At 50.7% G+C, this 12,136-nt stretch overlaps 5 protein-coding genes across 5 annotated transcripts; 2 read left to right on the forward strand and 3 right to left on the reverse strand.

The window, feature by feature from the left end:
- Positions 1-1,336: 1,336 nt before the first annotated feature.
- Positions 1,337-3,278, forward strand: AA0111_g5216 (hypothetical protein; the record flags this gene model as incomplete). Its single annotated transcript, XM_028651304.1, has 2 exons — positions 1,337-1,487; positions 1,570-3,278. The coding sequence occupies 2 exons, from the start codon at positions 1,337-1,339 to the stop codon at positions 3,276-3,278; spliced, it is 1,860 nt and encodes a 619-aa protein (XP_028507213.1).
- An 835-nt stretch (positions 3,279-4,113) lies between these two features.
- On the forward strand, positions 4,114-4,929 carry AA0111_g5217 (hypothetical protein; the record flags this gene model as incomplete). The annotated part of the gene is made up of 1 exon (XM_028651305.1): positions 4,114-4,929. One exon carries the CDS (start codon positions 4,114-4,116, stop codon positions 4,927-4,929), a length of 816 nt encoding a protein of 271 aa, XP_028507214.1.
- Positions 4,930-5,250: 321 nt separating this feature from the next.
- Positions 5,251-5,571, reverse strand: AA0111_g5218 (hypothetical protein; the record flags this gene model as incomplete). The annotated part of the gene is made up of 1 exon (XM_028651306.1): positions 5,251-5,571. The coding sequence occupies one exon, from the start codon at positions 5,569-5,571 to the stop codon at positions 5,251-5,253; it is 321 nt and encodes a 106-aa protein (XP_028507215.1).
- Positions 5,572-6,162: 591 nt separating this feature from the next.
- AA0111_g5219 (hypothetical protein) lies at positions 6,163-7,722 on the reverse strand (the record flags this gene model as incomplete). Its single annotated transcript, XM_028651307.1, has 3 exons — positions 6,163-7,454; positions 7,504-7,600; positions 7,654-7,722. 3 exons carry the CDS (start codon positions 7,720-7,722, stop codon positions 6,163-6,165), a joined length of 1,458 nt encoding a protein of 485 aa, XP_028507216.1.
- Positions 7,723-9,275: 1,553 nt separating this feature from the next.
- On the reverse strand, positions 9,276-11,108 carry AA0111_g5220 (hypothetical protein; the record flags this gene model as incomplete). The annotated part of the gene is made up of 1 exon (XM_028651309.1): positions 9,276-11,108. The coding sequence occupies one exon, from the start codon at positions 11,106-11,108 to the stop codon at positions 9,276-9,278; it is 1,833 nt and encodes a 610-aa protein (XP_028507003.1).
- Positions 11,109-12,136: the final 1,028 nt, after the last annotated feature.

The raw sequence follows: 12,136 nt of genomic DNA on the forward strand, positions 1-12,136 counted from the left end.
GTAGCTTTCAGGAGAGGGGAAAACTGAGCCCAAGATGTGAGAGATACAACGTGTTGGTTGCTACGCATGCTAGCTTCGTCAATCGCTGATAGGCGAGTCCTTCCTTCATGCTAGGCATCAAATGTGCTCAATCAGCGCGGGTACAAAGTGGTCGCCTGACTTGCTGTCCGCTCCTTCGGCAACCATCTGTGTCGCCAATGCTGACCAGACATCCAAGGTTCTCAGCAGCGCTTGGTAGCGGTAGCCGACAACGAAATACGCGCTACCGTAATTGCGTCGGAACATCGCACGCAAAGTTGAGATACTCATCGTATTGATGCGTACAAAATCACCGAATTCCTTACACCTAAGTTTAGCAGCTTGCGGATACTTGTCTTCCGATGGTCCGGCATCGTCGAGCGGAGAGTTTAGTGATGTCCATCAATAGCGGTGGAAGCGTTTTTAACGCGCCGGCCGTTCCCTTGAATCGTGACAGGAAAGGGGCACACACCAACATCCAGCGCCCACCCCAACTCTTCGACGGGTCTTTCGGCCAATTAAAGAACGTCCCGCAGGTATAACCCTGCACAAGTCGTTCTGTACCTGCATGGTGGCGCACGCTGCGGCCATGGCTCCGCTGTGAGCTGCACAAAGATTAGCCGTTCGCGATTGCTGCTTGTGATTGCTGATATGCGCGTTGCCGTGGTTTTGATGAAGATGGGAGCATCGGTGGACCGCAATTAGCGATACGAGGTGCGCCTTACCGGAAGTGAGGTCGAGCACATGGCAGCTAAGAAACGCACAGCAAGTGGCATTGCTGCGATAAAGTTCACACGCCTCACGGCACTGCTGATGCGAGGAATTGGCGTGGTGTTTGTTGCTGTGACGCACTCGTTTGCTCGGGACGGCAGTTCAGGGTGAAGAGACGACTAACCTCATCTGACTTTAGACTAGACCCACCTTCGACCTAACACGACAATTATACCCCAGACTCATTTCCGCTCGGAGCACATCACGATCTCAATAGAGCCGTAGGATGGCGTCCATGCCGTTCTTGTACAACAATGATCAGGGCAATTTCCAGGACCCCTAACCTAACGCCTTGGAGGCAGTTCTCCACTAACTGCTGCTCACAGGCCACGGCACATGCATGAAAACCGCTGTGTTCCCCAAGATTTCTTCCTTTTTCTCTTTACGCAAGGCTTTCAAGTTACGCATCACCAGCCTCGTTGACAAGAACCTTCGGCCTTTGTGCCCCGTCACTCATTATCTATTTACTTAATATTACCTGCTTCACTCGTTCAGCAGACGACCCTACTACCCCTAGACACCCCTATACCACGTAAACAAGTTCAGGATGCGTTACTCTTTCGTTGCAGCTGCCCTTGTTGGGTCAGTTGTGGCCGCGCAGCACAAGGCTCACGCTGGATTCCACATGCGCCGCAATGGTGGATACGCCGCCGAGGAGTCTTGCGAAATAATCACCCACACCGTCACTGTGACCGCAAGTATGTGATACCCAACATTGGAAAGAAGCAGTGAACGAAGAGAAGCCGTGGTCCGTTGAGTACATTCACTAACAGGACTCAGTGCCCTCCATGGCCCCCAACAGCACCATGGCTGTCCCACCTACTGTCCCAGAGACTTCGTGCACTGAGGAGGGAAAGACTTCAATCGTCGTTCCTACTCCTAACGTCCCGGCTTCGACCGGAGAGGCCCCCAAGCCTTCCAACCCTGCTCCCGTAGTCCCTGGAACTTCCATGCCCGCGTACCCTGCGGTCCCTGAGTCCTCCAAGCCCGCTTACCCAGCTGTGCCCGAGTCCTCCATGCCCGCGTACCCCGAGGTGCCAATGTCTTCTGCACCTGGCTACCCCGCAGTGCCCGAGTCCACCAAGCCAGCGGTTCCCGCTGTCCCAGAGTCGTCCACCACCTGCACTGAGGAGGAGGGAAAGACTTCTTCCATGGAGGCTCCCAAGCCAACCTACCCTGCCGGTACTCCTGAGGCATCCAAGCCCTCTGTTCCCGAGGTGTCCAAGCCTGCCGTTCCCGAGGTCCCAGAGGCATCTAAGCCTGCTGTCCCAGAGTCCACCACCTGCACTGAGGAGGAGGGCAAGCCCACTGGCCCAGCGCCCGTCCCGGAGGAGTCCAAGCCTGCTTACCCTACCGTACCTGAGGTTACTCAGCCCGCATGCCCCTCCGTTCCCCAGGAGTCCAAGCCTGCTTACCCTTCCGTCCCCCAGGAGTCTAAGCCCGCTTCCCCTTCGGTTCCTGAATCCTCCAAGCCTGCCGTTCCGGAGGTTCCCGAGGCTTCCAAGCCTGCCTACACTCCCTCTGCCCCTGCCTCTTCAGCCGAGAAGCCCAAGCCAACCCCTAGCTCCACCAAGGAGGTAGAGAAGCCCAAGCCCACTGGCAGCTACAACCAGGGTGACCACATCAAGACCAACGGCGACAAGTGGGCCATTACATACACCCCTTACGCTAACTCTGGTGACTGCAAGACCGCCGATGAGATCGCCACCGACATCAAGAAGATCTCTGAGCTCGGATTCACCACTATCCGCTCCTACAGCACTGACTGCGGTGTCTTCGAGCACGTTGTTCCTGAGTGCCAGAAGTACGGATTGAAGGTCATCTACGGTATCTTCCTTGAGGCCGGTGGCAAGGGCGGCAGGGGTCCTTTCTCCACTTACGCCAACGACCAGCTCAAGGACATCACCGACAACGCCCCCAAGGACTCCGTCGCCATGGTCATTGTCGGAAACGAATGTGTCTTCAACGGTAACTGCGACGTTAACGAGCTTGGTTCTTACATCGACTACGTCCGTGAGCAACTCGTCAGCTCCGGCTACGAGGGCGTTGCTGTCACCACCACTGAGACTGTTGGCTCCTGGGAGGAGCACGGTGCTGCTCTCTGCGACCACATCGATGTCTTCACTGTCCAGGTCCACCCCTACTTCACCCAGTCCGTCTCCGCTGAGGAGGCCGGTGACTTCGCTGCCCAACAACTCGAGCAGGCTGCCAAGGTTTGCCCCGAGGCTGCCTCCAAGGGCAAGTACATCACCGAGATCGGCTGGCCCAGCGCTGGCCAGTCTAACGGAAAGGCTGTCGCTGGTGTTGAGCAGCAGAAGACTGCTATGAAGAAGATCATGGAGAAGGTCGGATCCGAGGCTTGCCTGTTCTCTTACCAGAACGACGGCTGGAAGGAGCCTGGCAACCTTGACGTTGAGCAAAACTTCGGCTGCGTTGATGCTATCATCGACGCTTCAGGTCTCTCTCTGTCCATTGACGTCTCTTTGTAGAGTGTCATTGATGTAGTTCGTAGCTCTTTTGTCAATGATGTATAGGCTACGTTACGCGAATATGTCTTGCATCCCTCTTGGTTCTGTCCATACTATGTTTACTGCAAGTCGATAGCAAAGGTGGCTTGGAGGTAGTTTTTAGTGTTTAATCTACTTACAACAAATAGCAATACCATATTGAAACAAGCTTTGGCGTGTGCGCAGTATGTTGAGCCGTCATACCATGGCATGTTGTGGGTCTGTGGAAGCATGTAATCTTCCTTCGGTGGAACGCAATTTCGATGTAGCATGGATGTTGCGGGCTGAGAAGCTACCTCGTACAAGAAAAAATCCAGACAGATACAGGAATAACAAGCTCTACCTTACAGTTTAATGTTATTGATCTTTGTAAGATCTCTTATTAGCATATAATGCAAGTCTTTTAGGTTTTCTATCTATATCTACACAGCTCTTAATATACTCTTCTAGAGCAAGAAGAAATAATCCTCTTATGAGGGATGTTTCTTTTTTCTTTTTGATACAGTGAACCGCAAAACAGGCGGTGCGAATCCCTACAAGCCCTTCTAGCGATACTGAGGATGTAGGTACAACCAGAGGGAGATTGGAGTGATAACATAGTGCAGAAGAGGTGGTGGGCTCTTTGCGGGATGACTACGCCGCGCAGCGCTAACCTCGGACCCTTTCCGCAGCCTGAGATGAAACTTCCTATACTACCACATCGGACTCTTGTTATCCCAATCGATTCTTTAAGCAGATCCCTCTCGAAACCATTTCCAGACACGAACGACTATTCATGCTTGATTCAGACGTTCGAACATCCAGAACGTCACCAACGATGGCGAACGTCACCACTACCGCCCCTGGCTTTCTCAGACTACCGCTCGAAATTCGCCAGCAGATATATCATTGTGTTCTAGTGCAGGACTTCCGAAGCCAAATCATTAAGATGACTGTCCAACAGCAACCCAGTGGCGGTTATAAGTTACGGGGCCTCAAAAACATCCGAGGTTTGGCGTTTGTCAGCCGTACCTTTCACGCCGAAGTTCTCACATACTGCTTTGGTCGCTTCAACTTCTTTCTTCACAACGATTCAGAATCCATACGCTTTGTTATACGGGAATTCTTCCGAAAAATTGGACTCAAGAACAGGAAGCTTGTCAAACGAATCACTTTACCCTACTTCAGCATTGAGCGCGTACTTTTGCATCCAGCGAATATGGTGGCACTTTTCGCCAGCTCACAAGCGAGGTCTCTGCAGCTCCTTGACGACATGCAGCGTTCCCTCCGTCTCTTAGAACACTTCTCTGCCCTGGAAGAGCTTGATCTGGGACTTGATACTGCGGAGGTCCTGGGCCGTCGTGGTAACCGTCTGCGATTTGCGGATAGACATCGCCGTGCACAGGCGCACAGTATGGGTAGGGAGGAGCGCATTGCCCAAGCATATCAGAGGGACTACGAGTCTCATATTATGATGGCTTTGCAAGAAGCGAAGTGGCTGCCAGCAAAAGTAAATGTTGGCATCTGGTGGACTTCGGGCCGTGGTGAAAGTCTAGGTACTGACAAGGGAACTGCGGATGCTCTAGACGATTTTGTGTCTCGGTTGAGAAAAGAAATCGCGCCTACACGAGTCACTTATAAAGGTGATATGTAATGGACAGACATGTTTGTGCTGTAAACCAGTCTATATGATCATTGATCCAATAACCCTTGATTGAAACCAGAACGCGATGGTCATCACCGAGATCTAAACCTCCTTTGCCCTGAATAGCCAATTCAAGCGAGAACTTGAGTAACTCATCCACCGTCTGCCACACAACACAGCCAACCAATATGCAAGCACCGTAGAAATCCTATGGCAGCGCACGAACCACGATATAGCTGTACTACAATTGAAGAGTCAGCAAGCCATCCTAAACACCGATCATGGTAGCCATGACTTCGCACAGTTCTGGTGGGGCAGATTCATACCTGCCTAACGTTTACAAGTGCACTCGCAAGTCTCCCAGGGACTCAAACATCCTCCACCATCCTGATACCAACCAACTGTTCTCATGCAGCAACGTTTGGATGCGGCAACATTTTTACAACGATTATAACAATCGTTCCCCCAGTCGGTCTCACAACCTCCACCCTGCCAGTGGTAAATTTGCCTACCAGGACAAGCCTGAGAATAGAGATCAGTGTCAGCCTTGATAGAAATGCTGGTGGTGGTTTCGGCGGGATTATCGGTAGGGGCTGCGATAGAAGTAGCCGTGACGGTGAGCAAAGTAGTGATAAATAGGACAAGATGCATCCTTAGAAGACTTCAGGCAATTCACTTGGGACTAACGGTGATCATCATCGGAACTGTACTATCAGAGCCTTATATACACTCTCCGAGTCGAAACTACACGAGATGTGTAGGACGTTAGCCCGGTTGCGAGATGATTGCCAAGAAGCGTGCTACCTCCATGGTACTACCCGCCTCGTGAGCTCTGAGGTGTGTGAATACAGGGCATACTGTATAGACGAATCAATATTTCTTCAATTTTGGGTTGAAAAACGAGGATGTTCATGGTGCACGGATTCCTGAGGCACTGTGCACTCTGCAAGTGAGACTGATCAGCGAATGGCTTTCAAGGCTTCAGAGTTACTGTAGCTGCCAGATACCACCAATGGGCAGTTTTTGCATCAACTTGGCTTTAATGTATGCTCGTATCTCGCTTTATTGCCTGTTGTCGTTAGGTAGGGCATAGATGTCTTGGGCAGCAGACATGCTGATGAGCCGTGAAACTAGGTAAGAGCTACAAGAGGAAGGTCATTTAGAATTGACCAATTAAAGTTCATTTAAACAGATACAGCAGTTACACTACGAACAAGAATATGATACCCACACGAAAAGGCTTTACAAATCGACCGGGAACCGTTCCCGAAGCCTCTCGCCAAAGATAAAGAACAAGATTGGAGCGGGTGCAAGAACCAAACTGACAAACGCAAACGTGCTGATGCCCCAACCATACCCTAGCTTCTCGAAGAGCATGGGCGCAAAGATTGGGATGACACCACCGACAACGCTGCGGAAAACAGTACCAGCAGCGATTGCGCTGGCCGCGTACTTCTCGAAGCTGTCGATGAAGTAGTTTTGCGTGCTATTCAGGATCATGACCTGTCCGATGCCATAGAAGAAGGTTGCTGATATAGATGCGAGCCAGTGCGCGTGCTTCTCTACAGTCCAAGCGAACCAAAAGAGCGAAACGGGAATGAAAACAGAGCCAATGTTCGCGAGCGGGAGGCGAAACTCGGGTCGTGCCTTTTCGTGATTCTTGGCTGTGAGATTCTTGTATACGGTATCGATTCGCGGGACCAGAAACCAGACAGCGAAAAGAAAACCAAGGCCGGGGCCTAGATATAGCAGCCCGACCTTCTCGGTGGAGAAACCGTAATCGTCTTGGTAAATTGGCTGCATGTTTGTGTAGATGCTGTAGGTTGTGCCGAAGATGAGCGCTTGATATACAGCCATGACGGCCACGATAGGTTGAGCGAAGATCTTGGGTGGGCGTTTGAGAGCTTGGGTAAGCTTTTCTTTCAACGGTCGTGTATCTTCGCCCTCGTAGGAGTATTTCGTGCCGTCGAACTCGGAGCTCTGAGACTCAAACTCGGCCTTCTTGGAACTCAGAATCAACGGCGCATAAGTCTCTCGAAGGAAGAAGTAACCAGCCAAGGTGTTGACGAAGCACACGATGGTCATGATCCAGAAGACCCAGCGCCAGCCCAAGCGCTGTACGATGATGCCACCAAACAATGGTCCTAGGGTAGGTCCAAGTAACGGGCCTAGTAGATACCAGCCAAATACTCCTGCTCGTTCACTTGGTATGAACATATCACTTATGGTTCCTCCGCCATTCGCTATGCCGACGCTCCCAAAGAAACCTGCAATGCTCCGTACTGTGATGAGGAAGGCGATGTTGGGCGCGAGTGCAGCGGGTATCTGTAGTAAAGCGAACACGGAGAAGCACACGAGGTAGATTCTTCTACGTCCAAACGTCTCGGACAAGGGAGCGAGGATCAAGGGGCCGATTCCGAGCATGACTACGAAGCCAGTTGTTGTTCCAATAACGGCAATCGTGCTACACTTGAGGTCATCGGCGATTTGCGCAATGCCGGGCGTGAACATGGAGGACACGAGGGGGCTGAGAACTGCCATGGTTGTCAGTAAAGGCATGTATAGGCGAGCGAGAGTATGTACTGGACATGAGGGCTATGACAGCCACGTTGGCCATCTTCCGCCATCGCGCCCATGTTCGTGGGTTTTCGTCGTTGGAAAGGTCCTCGATGCGAAGATGCTGTCAGTAGTTAGTAAACACTATCGACAGAAAGCGCGTGCAGGATGACTGACTGTTCGCGGCTCGCCTTCTTCACTCCATCGCTGTTGTAGCAACGGTGCGCGCTCGCCCTGTGGAGACATGATCGTGTTGACACAAGGAGTGAATGTGGTCGTGGTCCGAAAACACAGCACGCCCAAAGAATTTCCATGATCGCGTCTCAGCCGCCGGGACCACAGTGAGCGTCATCGTCGAGTAAGCAACTATCAACTTTAACCGCGTTCGGTGCGCGTTGTGGACATCGGGTTGTTAGAGCGTCATCGATCGACGCCGCGGAATGCTCGATCGAAGAGCCCCATGTTTCGCTTACCCGCAGGTACAACCAATCATGTCAATGCACAAAAAACGACTTATACAACGAGAGTCGAAACTCAAGCTCCAATCACCAACTCGACTCGATTATGATATACCACTCTTAATTTTGAGTGATTGCAAACAGTGGCTACAGACCAACGCAGTTTATCACAAGGCTGTTCTCCATGTGAAGCGTCCGTAGCTGCGCAATATATTAGGCAGCAGCTGAGAGAGTGTTGAAAGGCTCCAGCTTCTCCCAAATTTATGCTCTTTACGTCTCTTGCATCAGTATGCAACCTCTCTAGTGTACATGTGCTCATTCCAATCTGTTATCCAGAACACAACTTGCAAAATATTTATTCGTCTGCGTCATGGTATCTTCTGTCGCTTATCTGCCAATTCGCCCTCGTGAGGAAGACAAATCAATACTTCATGATACGACCAAGGAAATTCACATGAAATCACGATGTAGAGCCGAAGCCAAAGAGATATAAGCATTGACAACCGAATGCCTATCAAATTCTCAATTAACGGACGCATCAGTACAACACTGAATAGAGAAAACTCGCCACTCCTACGTCTACCTAGAGAACTTCGAAATCGAATCTATGAGTACGCGCTATGCCAAGATTGGAAATTAAATTCGAATGCAAGTCTATTCCCAGATGACGGTCCAAGGATCCACAAACATTATTTTGAAGGACTCCAGCGCGTCCTTCAGACTACGCAGGCCTGTAAACAGATGCACAACGAGATGGCGCTCCTGTACTTCAAATTTGGCACCTTTATCATCAACGGCTCTCAGTATGCATTCGTCAGCCAGTGGCTTGTACACCGCTCGTTCCCTCAACGGCATGCAATCACACATCTAGTGTTTCCATGCATATACAAACTGTCGTATTCTGTAAGGGAAGGTTGGATGCCCGGTAAGTTCAGAGAAGCAGAATTTCGGCCCCGGGACGCCACAAATCTTAAGTTACCCATAGTACTGCCGGGTTTGAGGAAGATCACTATCTCTATTGGTGTCAGGACTCCTGAACGGCATACAGGGAGCGGAACGGTGCCTCGACTGTCCATCCTTCAGCTAGAAGAGTGGACGGCATATGATGTCGAAGTCTACAAAGAGGCATGTCTTGGTGTTGCCGTTGCGGTCAAATATCAATTCTGTCGAGCACTGTACTACATGGCATGAGTTGGATCGTATTCATAACGCTGTGGTTTGCACAAAGAGCAGCGTTATTGTTTATCGATTGTTGATGAAGATATTCATATATGGGGATTGAATGGCTATAGTATCGTCTTAACATATGAATCATCGTCCAGTCCTGCGATTGCACTTCATTCAAGCCACTTCAAATGCATCCATGTCCCCGGTGGGCAGATCAGGTACACCCACTACACTCCTTGTCACATCAATCATCATCTCTACAACTTCGGGTGGGTGGTACCTCTTGAGCACCACTCTTATGAATTCGCTCAACAAATTCAATCCCATATCCCCAATCTGTTCGTCCGTCAATTTCTCAAAATCGCCTTCCTTCAAACCTGTTCTTGACAATCGTCGCTGCAGCAGAATGTCGTAGACCGCCGCTATACGGTCCGTGTTTTTCTTATTGGAACGGCTGTGGAAGTATTGACCACGCACAGCCGCAGACTCATCTGCCAAGTCTACCCAGGCCATCTGTCTTTGCAAAATTTGCGCTGATTCGTCGGTGGGAAAGATGTGGAAGCGTTGACGAAGGACGTGCAGAGCGACCAACGAGCCAGCCAGATCTCGATTGTAACTAAAGCAGTGCATGATGAGCGACGTGATTGCTCCACTGTCTCTGCCTGCGAGACCCATGCGGAAACGATCGGCGTCGTAGCGACTGCGACAGAGCGTCCACCAGTTTACCGTCTCTGCTAGTAGCTCACGAGGGCTAGGCAAATCGAGCTTGTTTTGAACGGTAGAGTCGCCAAGTGCTAATCGGAGCGTTTTCCAAAGACAGCGTATGCTTGCACCGTCTGGGAAGACGCCGTTGCTTCCTTCTTGCGGCTCAGTGAGAGACTTGTAGATCTTCCATGCTTCGCTGTAGGCACCTTGTCGGCATTTATTATCCATAAGGACATTCATGATGGTAGCATTGGGCTTGACTTTCGCTGCTTTGAGCTGTCGGGACAAGTAATCGACGTGTTCCCATTGCAGGCTGTTGGCATGGTGTTGCATAATCAAGGCAAACGTTGTTACGTCAGCAACCGGAGCTCGTTGGGTCGTTTCGTCAGATGTAGGAGGAGCCTCGGCGATTTTTTTGTCGATGATGGCTGGTATTGTTTCTGGAGTAACGTCACGTCGACCAGCTTCGCAAGCGGCTTCGACCATGCGCCAACCAATATTTTCCGCTTTCAGGATATTCGCCTCCTCTTTCGTCCGTATCAACGCTCTGAGAAACATGTTGTAGTGGAACGTTTCTGGTCTGTAACCTCGCTTGAGCATCATCTCCAAGATTTGAGCGGCTGCCTGTGGCGTTTTCTTGACAACGGTAGATTTCAGCCAGTCACCGAACAAATGGCCGTGATAACCACGAGGGAGCACAGATATAGCATCAAGAGCGATACTAGTCATGGACTCGATATTGGTTCCAAGTCGATATATCATGTGCAGTCTCTTCAACACTTGGCTGACTTGTTCTGCAGTTCCGCTAGTAGCCAGGCAGCCATCCTTAACCATGTCCCTAAACACTTGCTTGGCATGACTCAAGCTTCGCATTTCTAAGAAGCCCACAAGCCAAGCGTCGTAGTCCTTGATCGAGCAGGTGTTGCCTCCCTGGTCCTTCATTCTGACATAGATTTGCTTTGCCATGTCATGGTGCTCTTGTAGTTCTGAGCTCGTATGAGCTCGGAAAACAGCCATCATGATGGAGGTGTCCCAATTCGGATACAGCCTGAACAGTTCATCCATAATGTTCCGACTGTAGTCTACGTTCCTGGCAAGTGCATGGAGCTTAGCCCCAATCTCCAGATGCTCCGGGTTGTAGTCCACTCGTACACTGTCGTGTCCCAATCTGTGATCCTCTTCCCATTCTCTGAGAGCCTGGTCTACTTTTCCGCGAAGGAAGACCTTCTCTAGATGTTTGGCGCGCTTCCTGGCTGTCGTATATCTCCCAGCCTTGTTCATATCCTGGTAGAGCTGTGCCATATTTGCAGTGTGATTGGACTGCGTGATCGAGAGCAAGTCCCATACTCCATCCGGGATACGTGCTAGGAGTTTCGGATCGGATGCCTTGGCCAGAGAATATGCTCTCCAAAGCGGTGCACGTAGTCTGGCATCCTGGCCATTGCTGTCTCTGACTAGCTTCAATATTTGATTCAGTCTTTTGATAGCTGTCCGCCCACCGGTGCGGTTGGTTCCAGGTGTGCCAATCGCGACGGGTTTATTTCTAAGCTGCTCGCGCTCTGCACCTCTGTTGAAGTTAAAAGAGGGGTTCTCGGCGGTCGTTCTTGTCGACTCATTCAGCACCGAAGTGGATTCCGCGGTTCTGTGTAGGGTCGGGTCCCATCGCGGAACGTATTTCGGGATTTTTCGTGGAAGTGTTCGCAGAAAGCGTGTTTGAAAGCTTGGAGTGGAGTGTGGGAGGCATCGCAGTCGATAGAGCGCAAGCATGAGCAAGCGCCGTCTGAGAGTAAAGGACGAGAGGCGGAGGCAAACTCGCCGCGTCTAAAGCAAATGCGTACAGAAAGACAGGAGTAGGACAAACATGTAGTCGTGGCCAACCATGTTGCACACTCTATGCACGTCCAAACTTCTCTGTCAGAAGGTTCAGATGGCGCTAGTTTTATCGATAAGGGCGATTAGCATGACATCGCGCGTCATCCTCTCGGGCGCTTTTACCCTACCATACGCGTCAACTCGTGATTATGGTACCATTTTCTCTACATCACCAACCCCCACCCTTGTTTGATTCGTCATTCCAGCTACCAAACATCCTGTGCCTGTTCTTTTCCTTGGTTCTAGTCTCAAATTTCCAATTATACCGTTACATCACTATATCGCGTCATCCATACACGGGTTGGTCGCAAAACCTATTCCTACTGTACATGAACTCAAAGGCGAACATCGAAGAATGATTCCAATGAAGACAGGATCTCAAGCACTCTTGTTTTGCTTGGACTAGACAGAAATTTTCCAAATGAAGGCTCCGATATTATGCCTCATTTACCCGTGTG

The sequence above is a fragment of the Alternaria arborescens genome (genome assembly GCF_004154835.1).
Source record: "Alternaria arborescens strain FERA 675 chromosome Unknown contig_10, whole genome shotgun sequence".
NCBI classification, from domain to species: Eukaryota; Fungi; Ascomycota; class Dothideomycetes; order Pleosporales; family Pleosporaceae; genus Alternaria; species Alternaria arborescens.